The 18,706-nt window shown below is 45.5% G+C and overlaps 1 protein-coding gene across 2 annotated transcripts in view; it reads left to right on the forward strand.

The window, feature by feature from the left end:
• IPO13 (importin 13) overlaps positions 1–18,129 on the forward strand; it is a 50,994-nt gene extending 32,865 nt beyond the window's left edge. For both annotated transcript variants that reach the window (XM_044302342.1, XM_044302341.1), the window contains exons 13-21: positions 344–424; positions 1,534–1,671; positions 2,240–2,336; positions 7,620–7,672; positions 10,685–10,751; positions 11,013–11,071; positions 13,784–13,873; positions 15,334–15,515; positions 15,618–18,129. In XM_044302342.1, the coding sequence (XP_044158277.1) occupies positions 344–424; positions 1,534–1,671; positions 2,240–2,336; positions 7,620–7,672; positions 10,685–10,751; positions 11,013–11,071; positions 13,784–13,873; positions 15,334–15,515; positions 15,618–15,714 (864 nt within the window). In that variant the 3' untranslated portion in view covers positions 15,715–18,129. The remainder of the gene's footprint in view (positions 1–343; positions 425–1,533; positions 1,672–2,239; positions 2,337–7,619; positions 7,673–10,684; positions 10,752–11,012; positions 11,072–13,783; positions 13,874–15,333; positions 15,516–15,617) is intronic.
• Positions 18,130–18,706: the final 577 nt, after the last annotated feature.

The raw sequence follows: 18,706 nt of genomic DNA on the forward strand, positions 1-18,706 counted from the left end.
GCTTTCAGCAATGGTTTAGGTCCCATTTAAACTATTAGCAGGTGATGACATGTAATGTGATCATATGATATGGTCATTTAGCTGCTCTGTCCATCACCTGCATCTACATGTACTTAGATCTGGGGTCTGTGTGTGGTGGCTATAATAAAGAACGTAATTTGCATTAGTGGCCACGATCGCGCTTTTACCGCTAATTGCTGGGCTGCACCTGGATTTGCCATTGTTTCAAGGTGTAGCCAGGCAGTTAGCGGTAAATTTTGAGCGCAACCCATGGCTGACTCCCAAACCTGTAGCATCTTCTGCTGTACATTCAGCTTAGTGCATGTATCCTGTGTCTTGGCAGGTTGTCCTGGTTCTGCAGCAGGTGTTCCAGCTGATAAGGAAGGTTCTCAGCACTTGGCTAAATGATGCTCAGGTTGTGGATGTAAGTATGACAAACTATGATAGTAAAGAGTACACAGTTAAGTCACAATATTCTTCCCATCAGCTAATATCCAGAGAAAGCGCCATGCGGAGCACTGACAGCAGCCAGATGGTGCTTTTCTCAGGTATCTGGAGCCATGCTGACTGCATTGCATCCCACAGCTGCTGGAGGGGGGGGATCCATAGAGCAAACACGACCATCGAGGTGGTTCCATAAATCCTCTATTGGGTTGAAGTTGAAGTCTGGGGAATTACGGGGCCAGGGTAGTACATGGAAGTCTTGGTCATGCTCTTTCAACCAGTATCGGACATTTCTAGCTGAGTGACATGTCTTATTGTCTTACTGAAAGATCCTATCCGCCCCAAGGGAGACAATGAGTATGGGATGAATTCATTAATTGGTTGAGAGTGCCTTCCACATGGATAAGTGGCCCAGAAAATGCCACAAAGACATTACACAGACCATAAGGCCGTCTGCACATGAGTGCGCCTGAACTCACTTAAATCTGCACGGAAATTCATGCAGATCTTATGTGTATTTCTGCACCAAAATCTGCAACTTCTAATTGCGGATTTTGGTGCAGATTAGATACGGTTTTGCAGCAGATCTCGCCCTTCCATTGAAAAGGGTCAAAACCGTAAACATAATTGACAAGCAGCAGGTTTGAAAATCCACGGCAGGTCAGTGTCCACACAGAAAAATAGTACTGTACTACATTACTGTTTATCCGCACGGGAGTTTATGTGGAAAAACTGCATATTCTGCAACGTGTGCAGACGGCCTAACGCTGCCCCCACCAGCTTGTGGTGTTCCAGCAGTAGTTGCAGAGTATTTGTTCTCTAATGTTTCTCACCTGACAGCATCCATCAGAGGGATATATGTGCAGACAGCCTATCGCACCCTTTATATACCCACCAAGCCAGCTCAGCACACGTCTCTTCCTCATGAGCTGTGTGCTGTTGACGTCAAAAGTAGGAAATGCCATAATAATGTGACTCAACTGTGTATATCCCACTCATTTATAAAAATGTTTTGTCATATTTTTGTAGTAAGGCAGAACGTTTCTCCTTTCCTGGTCTCCTCCTCACACGCTCTCCTCTCTTTTGCAGGCCGTGTGCACCATATTTGAGAAATCAGTGAAGACTTTACTGGATGATTTTGCCCCAATAGTCCCTCAGTTATGTGAGATGCTGGGCCAGATGTATAGTACAATTCCTCAAGCATCCGCCATTGATTTGACGCGGCAGGTAAGTGTTTTTTCTCAGGTGAAAACTAGTACTCGTTCCTGCTTAACTGGATTTAGTTTAAAGGGGTATTCCCATCACAGACAATGGGGGCATATCGCTAGGCTATGCCCCCATTGTCTATAGGTGCGGGTCCCACCTCTGGCACCTGCACCTACACCGAGAACTGGACGGGGAAAGTAGTGGAGGGCACACTGCGCTGGCTCGGCTATTTCCATCGGCCCCATAGAAATGAATGGGGAAGGTGGCCATGCAAGTGTGGTGCGCTCCCAGTCACTTGTATGGGGAGAGTGCTTGGCGGTGGCTGGACCTGGGGAAACCAGCCACCACCCTCCCCACTCCGTTCTCAGTGGGACCCGCACCTGTCAGACAGTGGGGGCATGTCCTAGCAATATGCCCCCATTGTCTGTGAAGGGAATACCTCTTTAAGCCCTTCTCCATTAACCCCTTCACACCTCATGAATATATCCGTTATTTACGTAGTGTAGCAATCTCCCTATTGAATAAAGCAGTCTCTGGAGATTTCTCATTGTCGGATTATACAACATGCACATGTTTTGTTCTCTTATAGATGGTTCATATCTTCGCCAATGAGCCAGCGCACTTCCCTCCCATCAGAGCACTTTTTCTGCTAGTCACTTCACTGACTCTGTCTCTGTTTCAGCAAGGTTAGTCACCCCAGGATGGATGCTCTCCATGCTGTAACTACACTCTCTCTATAGCTAAATGGCATGCCGGTGTTCCATGAGTCTTACTAATAGAGCGATGTTCATGGGATGTTTTGCAATATGAAATATATTACTTGAACCTGTAGGGAAAAGGTAGACCACCCCACCGCCTTCCCAAGAACATGTCATGGGAAAGGCAGCGTACAATATAAAATGAAACTATAATGTTACCATCTCCAGCTAATCAGCGCACAAGCATGGAGTTATTTAAAGGGAAACTCACATTGTTAATGCTCTCATTGGATTGCGATTACCCAAGGACATAGAATGAGAAAATCAGAATACCTTCTTTTATGTCTGCACTTAGTTTTCATGTTTGCCTATCTTGCCCACCTTGGATTGAACTTAGTCTGGGGACTGGCAGCCCTCTCTTATTCCTTAGTGATGTATGATCACTTCATGCCTCTGCGCCCTTGAGTGGCACTGCCCATATTAACAGGAGTGAGAAGGTTTGGGGCGGTCGGCCACTGGCCATAGTGTGTGTTGCAAAGAAATGACGTGAATGCACGCAGGCATGACCTGAAATGACCTGAATGCACGCAGGCATGACCAGAAATGACCTGAATGCACGCAGGCATGACCTGAAATGACCTGAATGCACGCAGGCATGACCTGAAATGACCTGAATGCACGCGGGCATGACCTGAAATGACCTGAATGCACGCAGGCATGACCTGAATGCACGCAGGCATGACCTGAATGCACGCAGGCATGACCTGAAATGACCTGAATGCACGCAGGCATGACCAGAAATGACCTGAATGCACGCAGGCATGACCAGAAATGACCTGAATGCACGCAGGCATGACCTGAAATGACCTGAATGCACGCAGGCATGACCAGAAATGACCTGAATGCACGCAGGCATGACCTGAATGCACGCAGGCATGACCAGAAATGACCTGAATGCACGCAGGCATGACCAGAAATGACCTGAATGCACGCAGGCATGACCAGAAATGACCTGAATGCACGCAGGCATGACCTGAATGCACGCAGGCACTGGCTAGCAAATCGCACCAACTACTTCCGTTGAGTCCATTTATACAGATTGGTTTTATTTAGCATATTTCGGGGGAAATAAAAATGATCTGCTGCTTTTGACATTATCGTATGGCGCAGCCGAACTGTGATGGCTTCTGCAGGATTAGATTCCTCACTGAAAATACATTTTAATATTTTGTATTTTTAAGAGGGTATACCTTTTTGTTTGTGCTATGATGGTGAGTGTGGTAGGACGCCTAACATCCAGCAGGTGTCATTACTGCTGCAGTAGGGAATATTGGAGATAGTAAGGTTTTATTTCAGCCGAGATTTCAGACCAATGAATGCACAATTTAGCCAATTAGTGAAGTGGGCTGGTTCTGCAAATGCGGTTCTCCCGAACAGTAAGCGTTTGGCGGTAACGCAGAATTACATTCATCTGTTCTGGGAAATGCTGTATTGTGCAGAATCTAGCGAGTACAGCCTGTCTCTGCTGTGAACATGGAACTCTTACCGTTAACCACTTACTTGTATATTACAATAGCATCTACTTATTGCAGCTTATTCAAGGCTTTGTTTGTCCATGGCCGACTATGCAGTGTAATGACTAGTGACTGCTATGTACTATATTAAACTCAAAGGTTTGTGCCCATTACCATTATTATGGGATCATTTTCCAGCAATTCGATGTATTTTTTTTTTTCAACCCCAATACTCAGACAATGAGAGCAGAAAATCAGCGCATGTCACTGAGCACTTGACCTGATAATAATTGCCTGTGGATGTACCATCACTATGTGGCTTTGTCCTTTGAAGCTTTTTACATTTACAGAAGTCGTTTTTGCCACTTCCTTCTGTGAATTAAGCATAAACATTGTGTAATAAAAAGTGCTAACGTTATATTTTATTTCAGTTGTTTATCAAGATCTCTGCTTGCTGTTGGTAGGAATATTGCTATTCAGATTTGCAGGCTGACCATCTCTCCTGACCTGCTTGTGCTGAGGGCCTCGTTACAGTTAGGGATGAGCGAATTTCATATTTTGAACTTCGAGTTGTGGTATAAGCTGGATTGCGTTATGGATTCTGTTACCACGGACCATGACGGAATGCATAACAGAATGCCTTTAGAGGACTCCCGCATAATGTAAACTGGACGGATCTGTTATGCAGGCCATAGACTTCTATTATAACGGAATGAATAACTGAAAGTCTCTAAAGGCATTCAGTCATGGAGTTGCATTATGGTCCGTGGTAACAGAATCCATAGCGCAATTCAGCTTATACCACAACTCAAACTCGAAGTTTAAAATATGAAATTCACTCATCCCCAGTTACAGTGTATGGTTGTAGGCTGAATGCAGCAGCGGAAGCATAGCCTCTTCCTGTCCTGTTCTAAAGGCTGATGGCTGGACGCTCAAACACTGGAACAAACCCATCAGCCGTGTTAGCAGGACTCCATCAAGACAGGTTTTCAGCCTCTGGATGTAAACAGTGAATGAGTCAATTCTTTGACAGCAAGTAGACATGCTGAAAATGGTAGAGTTAAAACCCAAAGTAAATTATATAATTAATAATGTTGCTGAATGTTTCTTTATGCAATGATGGAGCTTTATGTGCATACAGCATGGAAACCCCTTGTTGACTGCCTCTAAGGCTAGGGCTACATGGCGGTATTTTGTTGGATTTTTGTGCGACTTTTTCAATTGCATTTGCGACACCATAGCAGCACTCTAGCTGGTGTGAAACTACAGTTCCCAGCATGCTCCATTTATTTCTATAAAAGCTCTACGAAGAGCAAGTACGCATGCTGGGAGTTTCACAGCTGGAGTGCTGCAGGTTGCCCACCCCTGCCATAGATTATCATTACAAAAAACAAACGTTTGCATATGCCAGAGGCTATATAGTCAACACTTCCAAAAAATAATTCTGGAAGTGTTGACTATATAGCCTCTGGCATATGCAAACCTCTAGGGAGAGGAACCACCACCCTCTGCTTACACTCTGGACTTGACTTTTTACTTTTACAGTGCATTGATTATCCCCGGGCTATGCTCATTTACGGTGCACATGTTGGGGGCAGCATGCAAATGCTTAGTGTGGAGTTGATGGGGAGATTGGTTGTATGGGTTCGACATTTTGGAACAACGGTCAGACACCCTCATAGCCAAGACGCAGGCACTGCTGAGTAGTACTGCATGTCTCTGAATGTAAGAATCGCTGGTATTGTTTTTATCTTACGCACGTACAGACATTAGCATCAGGCTGTCCCCAATGGGGCTCACAAGTTCCCTATCAGTCTGTCTTTGAGGTGTGGGAGGAAACCCACGTAAACACGGGAAGAACATACAAACTCCATGCAGATGATGTTCACTTAGCCACAGGGCTGCACGGGAGCTGTATGCCCACAATTTATATTTTTTAGATGTTTTGGAGCAATAAAATTTTTTTTTTGCCAAGTTGTGCATTGTTACAACCGCCAAACCTAGAGTCTAGTTCGTGTTCTTCCCTCTACGTCACTGTTCTGCTTTCTCTTTCCTGTTTTGCATTGCATCACCTTCAGTCTGCAGACTATAAGTCTTTGAGTCTGGATCCAAGGTGATCATTAAAGGGCCTGTCCAGTCTCATGTGAAAAAAATACGTAATCGCTGCATATTGAAAACCTCCACAACTTTAAAATAAACTTGGTGTTCCCATAATTCACTATTTATTCAAGATATCAGTTTGTTACAATGTAACAGTGTAGACAATCGTCTGTTATGAACACATGACAGTAGCACAAATCTCCTTCTTCTATTGTAGACACTGTAACAAGGCCGTCTGTTGTGTGGGCAGGAGCAGACCCGAAACTAAAGATTTGTTAGGCAGTCCTGAGCTAAGCCACCTGGACTCTGGTCCGATTGCCCTTGTATAGATTGATACATTGTAGCACTGCAGCTGTTTACTCTCCTGGATACATTGTAACAATGAGGTCAGTGTGTAAGTGCAACTAAAGCTGGCTATACACATTAATAGTTGGCAGACCTCTATCTCTCCCAGTCCTCCTTAGGCTACTTTCACACTTGCGGCGGTGTGATCCGGCGGGCAGTTCCGTCGTCGGAACTGCCCACCGGATCCGCCGATCTGCTGCTGACTGAAAGCATTTGTGAGACGGATCCGGATGCGGATCCGTCTCACAAATGCATTGCAAGGACGGATCCGTCTCTCCGCTTGTTATGCGGACCGACGGATCCGTCTTGTACATTTTTCTCATTTTTACCGATCTGCGCATGCCGGAACAACGGATCCGGCATTCCGGTATTCTGAATGCCGGATCCGGCGTTCAGGCAAGTCTTCAGTTTTTTTCGCCAGAGAGAAAACCGTAGCATGCTGCAGTTTTCTCTTTTGCCTGAACAGTCAAAACGACTGAACTGAAGACATCCTGATGCATCCTGAACAGATTACTCTCCCCTCAGAATGCATGGGGATATGCCTGATCAGTTCTTTTCCGGTATAGAGCCCCTGTGACGGAACTCTATGCCGGAAAAGAAAAACGCTAGTGTGAAAGTACCCTAACACATGCATACTCGGCCGAGCATACATACCTAGTGAATGCATCAGCCATTGGGAGGCCACAATGGACATCTAATTTATATGGCCAGCTTTACACAGAACAGGTTTTTAGCCGCTGAATATTTGAATGCAAGATATTGTAAATGGCGAGGACACAGACTGTATGAGGAAGTCGGCATTTTTGCCGTTGCATAGTTTTATTTACAGAAGATTGGACAGATCCTTTAAAGTTGAAGTAAGACGAGTAATGTAACATTACTTGCTCCTCGCAGATGAGGTTTACCCCATCGATAGGTCCGATGAAGGACGGCAGCCATCTGTCTGGTGGCTCAACCTGTATGGGGGGGGCCTCGCTCCGTGAACACTGGTTCGTCCACGTCCTCCTTCCGCATTCCATCACTGATGTCTTGAGTGTGCGGGATGGTCAGGGTCTGAAGCATCTTTCTTTTTAATTTGTTCGTTCTATTTTTTGGGTTTTCCAAGTCTCATAATTTTGTTTCTTTGACAAGTTGTTCATGTCTTCTTATCCCTGCACCTCACACCTCCAACTCCCATCCTCTCCCCTCCCCCGTCCTTTCCCCCCACCCTCACATCCCCTTGTGAACTTCTTTCTGTATCACATGACTTATATGAGATTAAGTTGCTGTTTGTATAATTTTCTCTTAAGTTACATCTTTATTATATTTTTAGGACCCAGGGACCATCCTGATATTGTTGATTCATTTATGCAACTCCTGGCACAGGTGTGTTTTGGGTTTATTTCATTCACTTTTCTTTCTTTCTCTCTCTCTCTTTCTCCTTATTTGATTCAATTTAGCTTTCTGTTCTCTCCTCCTTCCCCCTATGATTTCTTTATGTTCTGTAGCCTTTCTCCATCAAGTTTTGCTCCAGTTATTTCTTTGAGACGCCTTCACAGAAACAAAAAAAAATAATTAATAAATAAATTAGGCCACAGCTGCCACGGCTCATGTGTCTTTAAAGGGCTGGCACTATGGGCTATGTGAAGTTAGTGGCTGGAAATAGGTCATTGCTCCCGGACTGGGTGCAGGCCAGCAGTCAGCCTTAAGACTCGGGATCATTACAAGACGGCCATCCTGCTCTTCATACGACTCTACATGTTAATGTCGCTTTCTGTATCTCATTGCACTGGGTAGACCTCTAGCAAGGTTGCTTCACAGCTACATTGGTTTTGCCCAGCTTTCCCAGGCACAGACTTCCTAACAGGTTAGGCAGGGAAAGATTAAGGATTTAAAAAATGGTGAGACTTGTGTACAGCGGGGGTGGTCATGTGAGTCCTGTATGTATCAGAAATAACTGATGCATACATACATGGCTTGTCATTGTGAAGATATGAACGCAGAAGACGATGACTCGAGATGGACCGTCGCCGCACATTGCTGTAGTGCGATTGTTCTCGTACATGGGTTACATAACTTGAACTTGCTTTTGTTTTGCTGGTCCCTCTGTATGGATCATAAATGTAGAGAGATGCATCTAGTTTGCTTTTGCATTCTCTACGTTTGGACTATTATCTACAGCAGGCATCCTCAAACTGCGGCCCTCCAGCTGTTGCAAAACTACAACTCCCAGCATGCCCGAACAGCCTACAGGTATCAGCCTACAGCAGGGCATTGTGGGAGTTGTAGTTTTACAACAGCTGGAGGGCCGCAGTTTGAGGATGCCTGATCTACAGTAATCCCTGAGGAGTGCAGATCTCTATTTTTTTTTTTCTTCTTGCCCCCGATTCCCCCGCTGTCGGCGATCAAATCCACAGTCCAGGACGCTGTTCTAACATAATGGAGACGACGCAGTCCTGTCCGTGTATTTCAACGTAGCTGTGTGCACTGGCAGCGGGGGGAAATACTACAGTACTACTCATATATTACTGTAGATAATGGTCCTGGCTGAATCCGAACCACCAACACCATGATGATGTCCAACTATGACCTCAGTGATACTATGTGGCTGCTTCTCTAAAATGTCCATCCTTAAAGGGGTTATTGATCGTCTGGGAGTCTTTCAGTAGCTCTTCCCTCGTGGCCAGACCTGTGAGGGGAGAGTATTTACTTGCTTCTCGCCACTGGTTCCCGGCCCCTTTGCTCCCCGATTGGGTCCCCCCGCTACCAACACCTAGTTTGACTCAGCTGCAGCCAATGACTGGCCACAACGGTGACCTGTTCCCCTTGTGTCATTGGTGTCACACCAGATGTTCACAGTGGGGACCCGAGTGCTGCAGCAGCGGTGGGGGTGTGAAGGAACCCAGCGGTGGTGGGCAGGTAAGCATGCTTCCCTCAGCAGGTTCAGTCATGAAGGGGTTGTCTGCCGAAAAGCCCCCCAGTAGATGAACCAAACCCTTTAAAGGAGTTGTCCCATTACAAACAGTTATGTCCTGTCCACTGGATAGGAGATAAGTGTCTGATTGGTGGGGTCTGCTGGATAGGCCATCGCCGCACGAGACAGGATGCCCCGTGTTCCCATTTGAATGGAGTGATAGTCACACGTCCCCACTGCTAGTGAGAGCCGAGCTAATCGGACATTTATACCTATCCTGTGGATAAGCGTATGTAATGGGACAACCCATTGGTGAAGGACAACATGAATAGCTTTCTGTTAGTAATGACGTCAATCAGTTTTACACAATCAAGTCACCATTTTCATCTATAAGTAGAAATGTATTGTGTACCTCATTACTTAAAGGGTCTGTTCACTTCTAATTAACATTTTACAGTTTTCTACAGAATTTATCTACATGGCAAGTTTAGTATCTTTATTTATATATCCTGCACTGATCCCAAGTTACATCATGTATTATACTCCAGAGCTGCACTCACTATTCTGCTGGTGCAGTCACTGTGTACATTACATTACTTATCCTGTACTGATCCTGAGTTACATCCTGTATTATACTCCAGAGCTGCACTCACTATTCTGCTGGTGCAGTCACTGTGTACATACATTACTTATCCTGTACTGATCCTGAGTTACATTCTGCATTATACTGCAGAGCTGCACTCGCTATTCTGCTGGTTATTATTAGCCTGTCATTAGAAACTCCCCCAGTAGATTAGCTGAATTATAGTTTGTCCTCCCTCAGATGAGTGTGTGCGGACACTGGAGTGGCTTGGAATACTGTGAGATTCGAGCTCTAGCCTTCAGAATAGGGAGTGCTGCTCCGGCATATAACATAAGATGTAACTTTGTCCATGGTAAGTGATGTATATACAAAGTGGCTGAACTGTTTATGTAGAGTAATTCTATATCTGAACTGTAAAATGGCGCTGTGCTGCAGTAAAGTGTTGGTGCAATGCCTGTAATATGAAAAGGATAAGGTGTAATATAAATTCCTGGAAATCTTCCAGTAGTCGTATTGATTGCTGCTGCATTGTCCGTGCCGTCCTGTGCTCAGCCGTGTGCTGTCCGGGGCTGGCTACATCCTGATGTCCATATCATGGAGCAGTCACCTGCACACAGGAGACTTGTGTCATTGACTCCACAGCTCTAAATGTAAAAGGGTCATCCACTAATGACTGTGTTAGAATCGCCGGGGCTCCTGTGTGGAGACGACCGCTGCCGGATGGTGTCAAGTAGTCACTTCACACTTAATTGAGTTCATACTGCCTTCATCACTGGTTCTGAAGAAAGTCGCCTTTTCTCTGGCTGGGGTCACCATGTCTGGTGGCAGGTAAGTGACAGAAGGTGGACTCATGTGATTGCCCAAACCAAGTTCTCATCTCTTCCTCTCTTACATTTTGCAGGCCCTGAAGCGCAAGCCGTGCCTCTTCATGTCAGCTGAGCTGGACGTTAAGGCGGTTTTTCAGTGCGGTAAGGCGACACATCTCAGTGTCTGATTGCATTGAGGTTAGGCTTGTCTAACGTTACATAGCAATGTGTAAGAGCTCTATCAGTTCACGGCCCCTGCTGCATGCGAGATTCCAGTATTCACGCTGTATTATAGCTTCACGGTTTTATCACGTCCCTCGTATGTTATGAACATGACGCAGACTCTTCAGAAGTGAATGTTATTCATCGTTTCCGTTTTGACTCGCACAGTGCCGCACCTGATTACTTGTTTGTTTCTCCCAGGAGTCCTCTCTCTGAAGTTCCCTGAACCAACGACAGTCAAGGCCAGCTGCCTGTTCTTTGTGAGTCCAAATACATAGAAATAAGAATTTGGGAGCAGCAATCAGTTTTGCACATTTTGGTGTCTCGCAGCCATGCAGTAGAAGGGGTTTAAATATTGGTGGCTCATTCTCAGGATAAGCTGTCAGTACCGGTGAGCGCCGACTCCACCAAACAGCTGACAGCAGGGGCCACAGCGGTACAGTCAGCACTGTGCCCCCCTCATTGGTTACTAGACACAGCTCCATACATTTGATAGTGATTGTGTGTGCACCTTCGCTTGAACTGGACTGGGCTTTTCTCCACTTTAATACTAGACCCAGCTACTGGTAAAAAACTCGGTGCTGTGCCTGACAAACCAATGAAGGGCACGATGCTTTCTGGAGCACCTCGGCCCCCGTCAGCTGATCAGTCGGAGCACCAGGAGTCAGACTATTCTGATATTGAGATTCCCAGAAAACTCCTTTAGATGACAAGATTCTACCTCTGGCCCCCACTAGGGGAAGCTTGAAGGGGCTGTTTGGGAAATGGAAGCAGCGGTTGTGATAAAATAACAAAACAAGTATCACATGGAAAAGCCTGGAATGCTGTTTAGGTTGGCACCATTACACGTAAAAAACTGGTGCATCGACTGCCACGCACCCAACAACCAGAAGACAACAGCCCTGTGTGAACAAGCAGTAGGCACACAGGAGAGGTTTTGTGTTAGCAAAATTATATAAGAATTCTTTATTTATATCAATCACAGAAGAAATTGATTAAAAAATGACTTCTTGGCACTAGATATGGGAGCACTCCCCACCACTGATCGCAACCCCCTCCAAATATAATCAATGCTTCTAAGAAAATGTTCTATGGAAGGCAGGAAAATCCGCAGTACACTGACCATACAATAATATCCAAAATAAGCTACTTTCACACCTACGGCACGGACCTCCGGCAGGCTGTTCCGTCGGGTGATCACCCTGGCGGATCCGTCCTGCCGCTAGTGACGGTGTGCCTCCGGACTGCCGCTCCGTCCTCATTGACTATAATGGGAGCGGGGGGCAGAGTTCCGGCGAGAGGCTGCCGGAATAAAACTACAACCTGTCCGACATTTATTCCGGCAGCCTCTCGCCGTACGCTGCCATGACTCGACGGAACTCCGCCCCCATTATAGTCAATTGGAACATAGCGGCAGTCCGGAGGCACACAGTCACTAACGGCAGAACGGATCCGACAGGCTGATCACCCGATGGAACAGCCTGGCGGAGGTCCGTGCCGCTAGTGTGAAAGTAGCCATAATAAAGCGACCAATATAGATAATTTATACCCATACACCAATGTCTGCAGTACTCCTATATACGAAGTCTCTAAGAAGGGAATATCCAGGAAATTCCTCCTCTGCCGCCGCTGCAGTGCCCCCGCCAGTCTGTTACTGCTCTACAATGATGGCATTGTCACCGCATGCACGTCACCGCTCCAGTCACTGTTTGCTGATTGGCTGCAGCAGTCACATGCATGTAATCACAATGACATCACTGGGGGACAGTTACGTTTTTCCGGTGAGTAGTACTTAATGGAGTTGTCTACTTCTTTACAAATGAAGGCCTGTTCTCGTAATACTCCGTCAGTTCAATGGGAGCAGCAGATTGGCAGGGGTGCTGGTTGTCGAAATAGTGATGGCCTTTCCTGAGTATAGGTCAGCACTTTTAAGGGGTTGGACAACCCCTTTAATTTATTTTATCACATGCCCTGCAAGATTTTGTAATGTCTCTGACAACCCCTTTAATAGATTTTTGAATTCTGATTTATTATATACTTCAGTGGGAACTGCAGCCGCCATTTTACCATGTACCACTATGAATGTGTGAAGAAAAGCAGGGCATTTGGGCTTTTTATGCTTCAGAGAAACAAAGCTCCGCACCTTTGTAAAGATATTCAGTGAAAGCGATCCCAAAGGCCACCAAAGATGGAGACCAGATCTCCTGTGACAGAGCTTTGGTACCACCATGTAGTATACAGACTGGACATCTTCAGTGAGGAGATCAGCCCCCAGAAGGCCATTTTGGGTGTTCATCTTGAGTTCAGTGTACTTTGAAATTAATAAATGAGACCATAAACTTATTGAGACACCTCAGTTGATGTAAGGCGTTGGTGATATTTTGGGAGGCTCCACCTATGCATCGCACAGTCTTTGCAGGCATTTCCCCTATTCCTTAAAGGGGTTCTCCAAGAATGATTTAAAATGGCTGCCAGCAACCTGTCCTAGAATGTGAGCGGGTCTGGTTGCCTCCACTTGCAGAGCTACGTGGGTGAGGGCTCACTAGACCCTGCACTTCTCTATAAAAGGTGGTAATGATCCTGCCTACGATATGCTATCATGGCTGAGCAGCATGACAGGAAATCTCACCAATATGCAGTGTATGCAAGTGCCAGAGTTTAGTGAGGGCCTCATCCCTCACCCCCCTGGGCAACTCTGCAAGTGGTGGCAACTAGTCGCGCTCACATTCTAGGACAGGTTGCTGGTGGCCATTTTGATTCAGTCTTGGAGAACCCCTTTAATAGGGGCAGGAGATCTGACTCTTCCTTCAAGGATCATTTCTACCAGTGAAGACTTTCACTGAACCCCAGGGTATTGTCACAGGATGAGAGATGCTCTCGCTCTAGGGCACCCCAAGCGCCACCTGGATTCTTTGCACCAAGGATCTTGAATTTGCTCAAATTTGTTGACATTGTTGGGTTAATGGTTTCAGATGGAGTTCTTACCAAGATGCGGAGAACTCGCTCCAGTTGGACAAGTGGTGCATGAGGATGGGAAGCTGCTGCTTCAGGCCACATTGGAGGTGGGACACTGACACTTGTATCCAGTCTTCTGCAAATCGTAAAATGAAAAGTTCTGCATTTGTGAAATATTTTGGTTTTCAGTTTTTTGTTATGTATTTATTTTATGCACTTATATAGCGCTACAATATTCCGCAGCGCTTTACAGACATTAGCGTCCAACTGTCCCCAGGAGCTCACAATCTAAGGTCTCTATCAGAATGTCTTTGGAGTGTGGGAGGAAACCCACACAAACATGGGGAGAACATACAACGTTTCTCACCAATCTCAGGATCTCTGCTGTCAGTTAAATGGAAACATTTTATTGTTTGCAGTCTGGTGAACTCTGTGCTATGTAACATCACTCCAGTCTGATATTATACATACATGGATACATTGGATCAAAAACTAAACACCGAGAGGACACTTGTGTTGATAGAAAGCTGAGGGAGCAGGACTAGGTCAGACAGATGTACTGTTCTCTATATAAACAAGAGTGTTTTCGTTGACACAGAGATTTTGAAAGTGGCAATAAAGGAACACAATGCGTGTTAAGAAGTTATTGGAGGCTGATTTCTGTACGTAAAAAGTTTTCCTGGGAAAAATAAATGTTTATCTAATGTCTGCAAACTGCCTCGGTAAACAGAAAATTCATATTTACTAGCTTTCCACCACTCTGGTCTTCAACACTGCGTGCCGTGTCCATGTTTTGGTCCAAGCAGTGTTTACATCCGGCGCTGCATGGTCACAGTGACATGTTCCACTGCGGCAGTAGCAACACATCACTGCTGAAGCCAGTTATTGGCCGCAGTGGAGCATATGATCATGCCTATGCAGCGCCAGAGGTAAACACTGCAGGAACCGGTATATGGACACAGCAGAGGCAGGCAATCTTCTGTTTACTGAGGCAGGCTGCTGGTATTGGATAAAAAGTAAGTATTCTCAAAAAAAACTCTAGGTTGTCCTAGATAATTAAAAATCTCAAACAAGCACCCAAATGGTCTAAAGTAAAAAATAAAAAATGATGCTATACTTATTCTCCAGTAGAATTCTCAGGACTGCTGATCTGCTCCTCCTGCCGCTCCTTAGGTGATGTGCAGTATGGCATTTGACCGCTGCAGTCAGTCTCTGTCCTCAGCAGTGTGCCCCAGAAAGGAACTTTTGATGACTTTGTTTTATAGATGTTTGAATTTAACCCTATAACCTGAGCTTTTTAGTAGCTCTAGATACAGCAGGAAACAGTCATGACCGCTGTGCAGGGTCTAGTTAGACCCCACGCGGTCATGGGACCGGTCAGACCCCACGCGGTCATGGGACCGGTCAGACCCCACGCGGTCTCTTGTGGGTGTCCTGACCCATAACGCTGTAAAAAAACAACAACTCAGCACTTGAGAATAAGGCCCATTATTCACTGTATCGGTGGTGATTAAGAGGTTAATGTATCACAAAAAGTTTAATAATTCCCACTTATATCTGCCTACAGGGAATCGGCGGGCAAGCCTCGCGCAATCTGATGGACTCCTTTGCCGATATCCTTTTTTGTCTCAATAAGAACTGCTTCTCCTACCTGGTGGTCTGGTTAAAAGAGTTGATGCAGCAAGATGGCTTCCCCTCCCCCCGTGTGACGCAGGAGCAGAAGGATAACTTCAGTCAGCACATCTTGAGGTAGGCCGGCTTCTTAGGCTATCCTGTGGATAGATCATCAGTCTGTATATGTGTTACCTATTGGCCATACTGCACACTGTTAACCTGTAACACGTCCTGTAGGGAGCGAGTGAACAAGCGACGAATGCGAGACATGGTGAAGGAGTTCACGCTGCTGTGCCGTGGATTACATGGGACAGAGTACACTGCGGACTACTGACAGCTCAGAGCTGCTGGAGGGACCACCCGCCTACGATTCTGGGACACTCTGCACCAGTCCTCATACAGAGCAGATGTGAGTGTGAACAGTGTGGACTTTCTCTCATCATTTTACCCACTGGTGCATTCGAAGGGCGGAAGATGGGTGGACTTTCCAGCGTTTGGGACTCGTTTGCTGGGTGCTCATCACTATTGGAACTTCAAGGTTCACCCCGTCCTTGTAACACTCGAAAATATGTAATCACCACAGTCTGAGGGACACCGGTCCTGGTGGCTGCTTGTAGAATATGTACAGGGATAACACGAGCAGGAGCTGAGAGATCTGCTGCTTCCACTCTGACTCGATTACTGTTAACAAGCATGTCTGCAGATTTTACTACGTATAATGACTCGCTGATCCGCTCGCCTCCAAGATATGGAATAGGGGCAATGGTTTTACATGTCCTCTCTGTGTCTGAACCCAGGGATTACCATTAAACCATGTTTCTCATTACACAAACTGCTGAAGCATGCCAGCCTAACCACTATTAAAGCAGCCTCTTCAGACCTGCTGCACCCCGCTGCTGCTGTAGATGCTCGCTGTGTCTCTTATTGTTCTCCTCTCCAAAAGTTACTTACTGTACGTAGATCCTGCAGCCTCCTGAGAAACCATTGACTGCATCTTCAGGTTGTGAGCAGTGTGAATCATTTTTAGAGTCAGCCATTGCAGTTCCTATAATATCCTATTAAGGGTCTATTCACACTTTGTGGTCCGCAAAACGGTGGACTCGCAAAATATACACGACGTCCATGTGACTTATTGACTTCAATGGGTCTGTGAACAGCATTTTGCCACCAACTATAGGACAAGTTCTGTCCTTTGCAGAACGAACATACGCATGAGGAGTGCCCCCTAAAACAGTTTTTTGGGCTTCTGCAATGTTCTGTGTGTTTCAGTCCATCATGAATTTCAAAGTCTCTGATTCATGGGCTCATTTATTAAGATCGGCATTTTCCACGCCAGTCTTAAATCTGTCTTGTTGGAGGAAGTGCCAAAGTTATGTGGAGACGCAGGCCTTTGCATAACTTCCGCACCTCCTCCAGCAGGCCGCGTGACAGACTTAAATATACACCATCTTTCTTGCTAGATTTAAGCCATTTCCTAGGCCATAAATTGGTGTAGAAAATGATGAATGAGATGGGCCTTCCGGCCTGCCTTCTTCCCCCTTCTTCTTCTTGGTGTGAGCTGGGAAAAGTTGCAGATTTTGCAACGAAATCTGGGACTGATATAAGTCATAAAAATTGCGTATATCAGTTCATAAATGAGCCCCTAAAGTCAGAGGCAGAAACCCCCTCCTGTACCTGTCCTAAAGTGCATCAATGATCCTGTTGCACAAAATATTGAAGAGCGAGTCTACAATCCAAAGGCAAGAAGTCCAGCACTCGGTGGGATTGACATGTTTCAGGGCCTTAAAGTGGTTATCCAAAACTGAATATCCTCCCCCACCCCTACATTTCCCGGACCCCCGGCGCTGGTTTCCTCCCAGATCACTCCACAGCCATCTTTGCAGCTTCCCTGCCTGCAGAAAACAACATCCGTCGACTTGTGGAGGTGCAGCCAATAGGCAGCTGTGGCGATGACCTGCCCCCTTGCAGGTGACGTCACACATGACGCAAGGGAGAAGGTGATAGTCACGGCCAGCTATTGGCTGCACCCTAAACCACCCCACGTTGACGGATATTGTGTTCTGCAGGTTGGGGAGATGCGAAAACGGCCATGGAGTGATCCAGGAGGAAACCAACGTCAGGGCCAGGTACGTATGCTCAGTGCTGAGGGTCCAGGCTTTGTAGGTGGGGTTATTCAGTCTTTGATAACCCCTTTAAGGAAGGATGCAAGTCCATGGGCTGTGAGACGTGAACAGTTTTGTAGCATTAGTAGTATACTTTTTAATATTTGGATTTAACATTAGAGTTTTATGGTATCCAGCAATGCATGTTAGTAGGGACCTCTCTGATACACTGTAACAAGCCTAATGTCTTGGTGGTGGGATTTTCAGCCTCTGGATATGAATGAGAGCCTTCCCATTCACAAGCCGAGAGGATTGGAACACAATGAATTTCAGAAAGTTCAGCTTTATTTATAAAGGTCTCACAGGGACTTATTATTAATGCCCTATCCTTTCAGCACCTCAGCTGTGCGAGTCATGTGTTGGATCCCACATTTCTAATATTGATGACCGTCCCTAAAGATACAGGACCCCAAATGGATAGGTTATAATGTTTTATAAACAGAATACCCCCTGAAATAGACTGGAAGATGGAGAAAAGCAGATCATGGGGATTATACAGATTCACAAGGAGGAATTATAGTTTTGGTAAAGACTGAAACTATGGTAGATGTGATCAGCTGTGTATCTAATAAATGTTCCTTTATGAAGTTTTATGTTACACAAGACATTTATTTAAATAAAGCAAAAGCATTTATCAATAAAGTAGTTACATTTTACATAAGAGCAGTATTATAGTAGTTATATTCTTGTACGTAGGAGCAGTATTATAGCAGTTATATTCTTGTACGTAGGAGCAGTATTATAGCAGTTATATTCTTGTATGTAGGAGCAGTATTATAGTAGTTATATTCTTGTACATAGGGGCAGTATTATAGCAGTTATATTCTTGTACATAGGGGCAGTATTATATTATTATATCTCAAAAACCCAATTTCCACAGTATTTCGGCCATTCCACAAATTACCCTGCAACCATCATTTCAGTGATATTCTCATTAGCTTAGGAGAAAGTGTTAACGAGGACAGGGCAGCTGGTATCACTCTGTCTGATAGAATTATAAGAGTGGTTGTTTTAAAAGGAGTGAGGTGCTTGAAATCATTGTCTTCTCCTGTTAACCATGGTTACCTTCAAGGAAAGACGTGCAGTCATCATTGCTTTGCATCATAAGGGCTTCACAGGCAAAGGACATTGCTGCTTGTAAGAGTGCATCTAAATCAGCCATTT

The sequence above is a fragment of the Bufo gargarizans genome, chromosome 7 (genome assembly GCF_014858855.1).
Source record: "Bufo gargarizans isolate SCDJY-AF-19 chromosome 7, ASM1485885v1, whole genome shotgun sequence".
NCBI classification, from domain to species: Eukaryota; Metazoa; Chordata; class Amphibia; order Anura; family Bufonidae; genus Bufo; species Bufo gargarizans.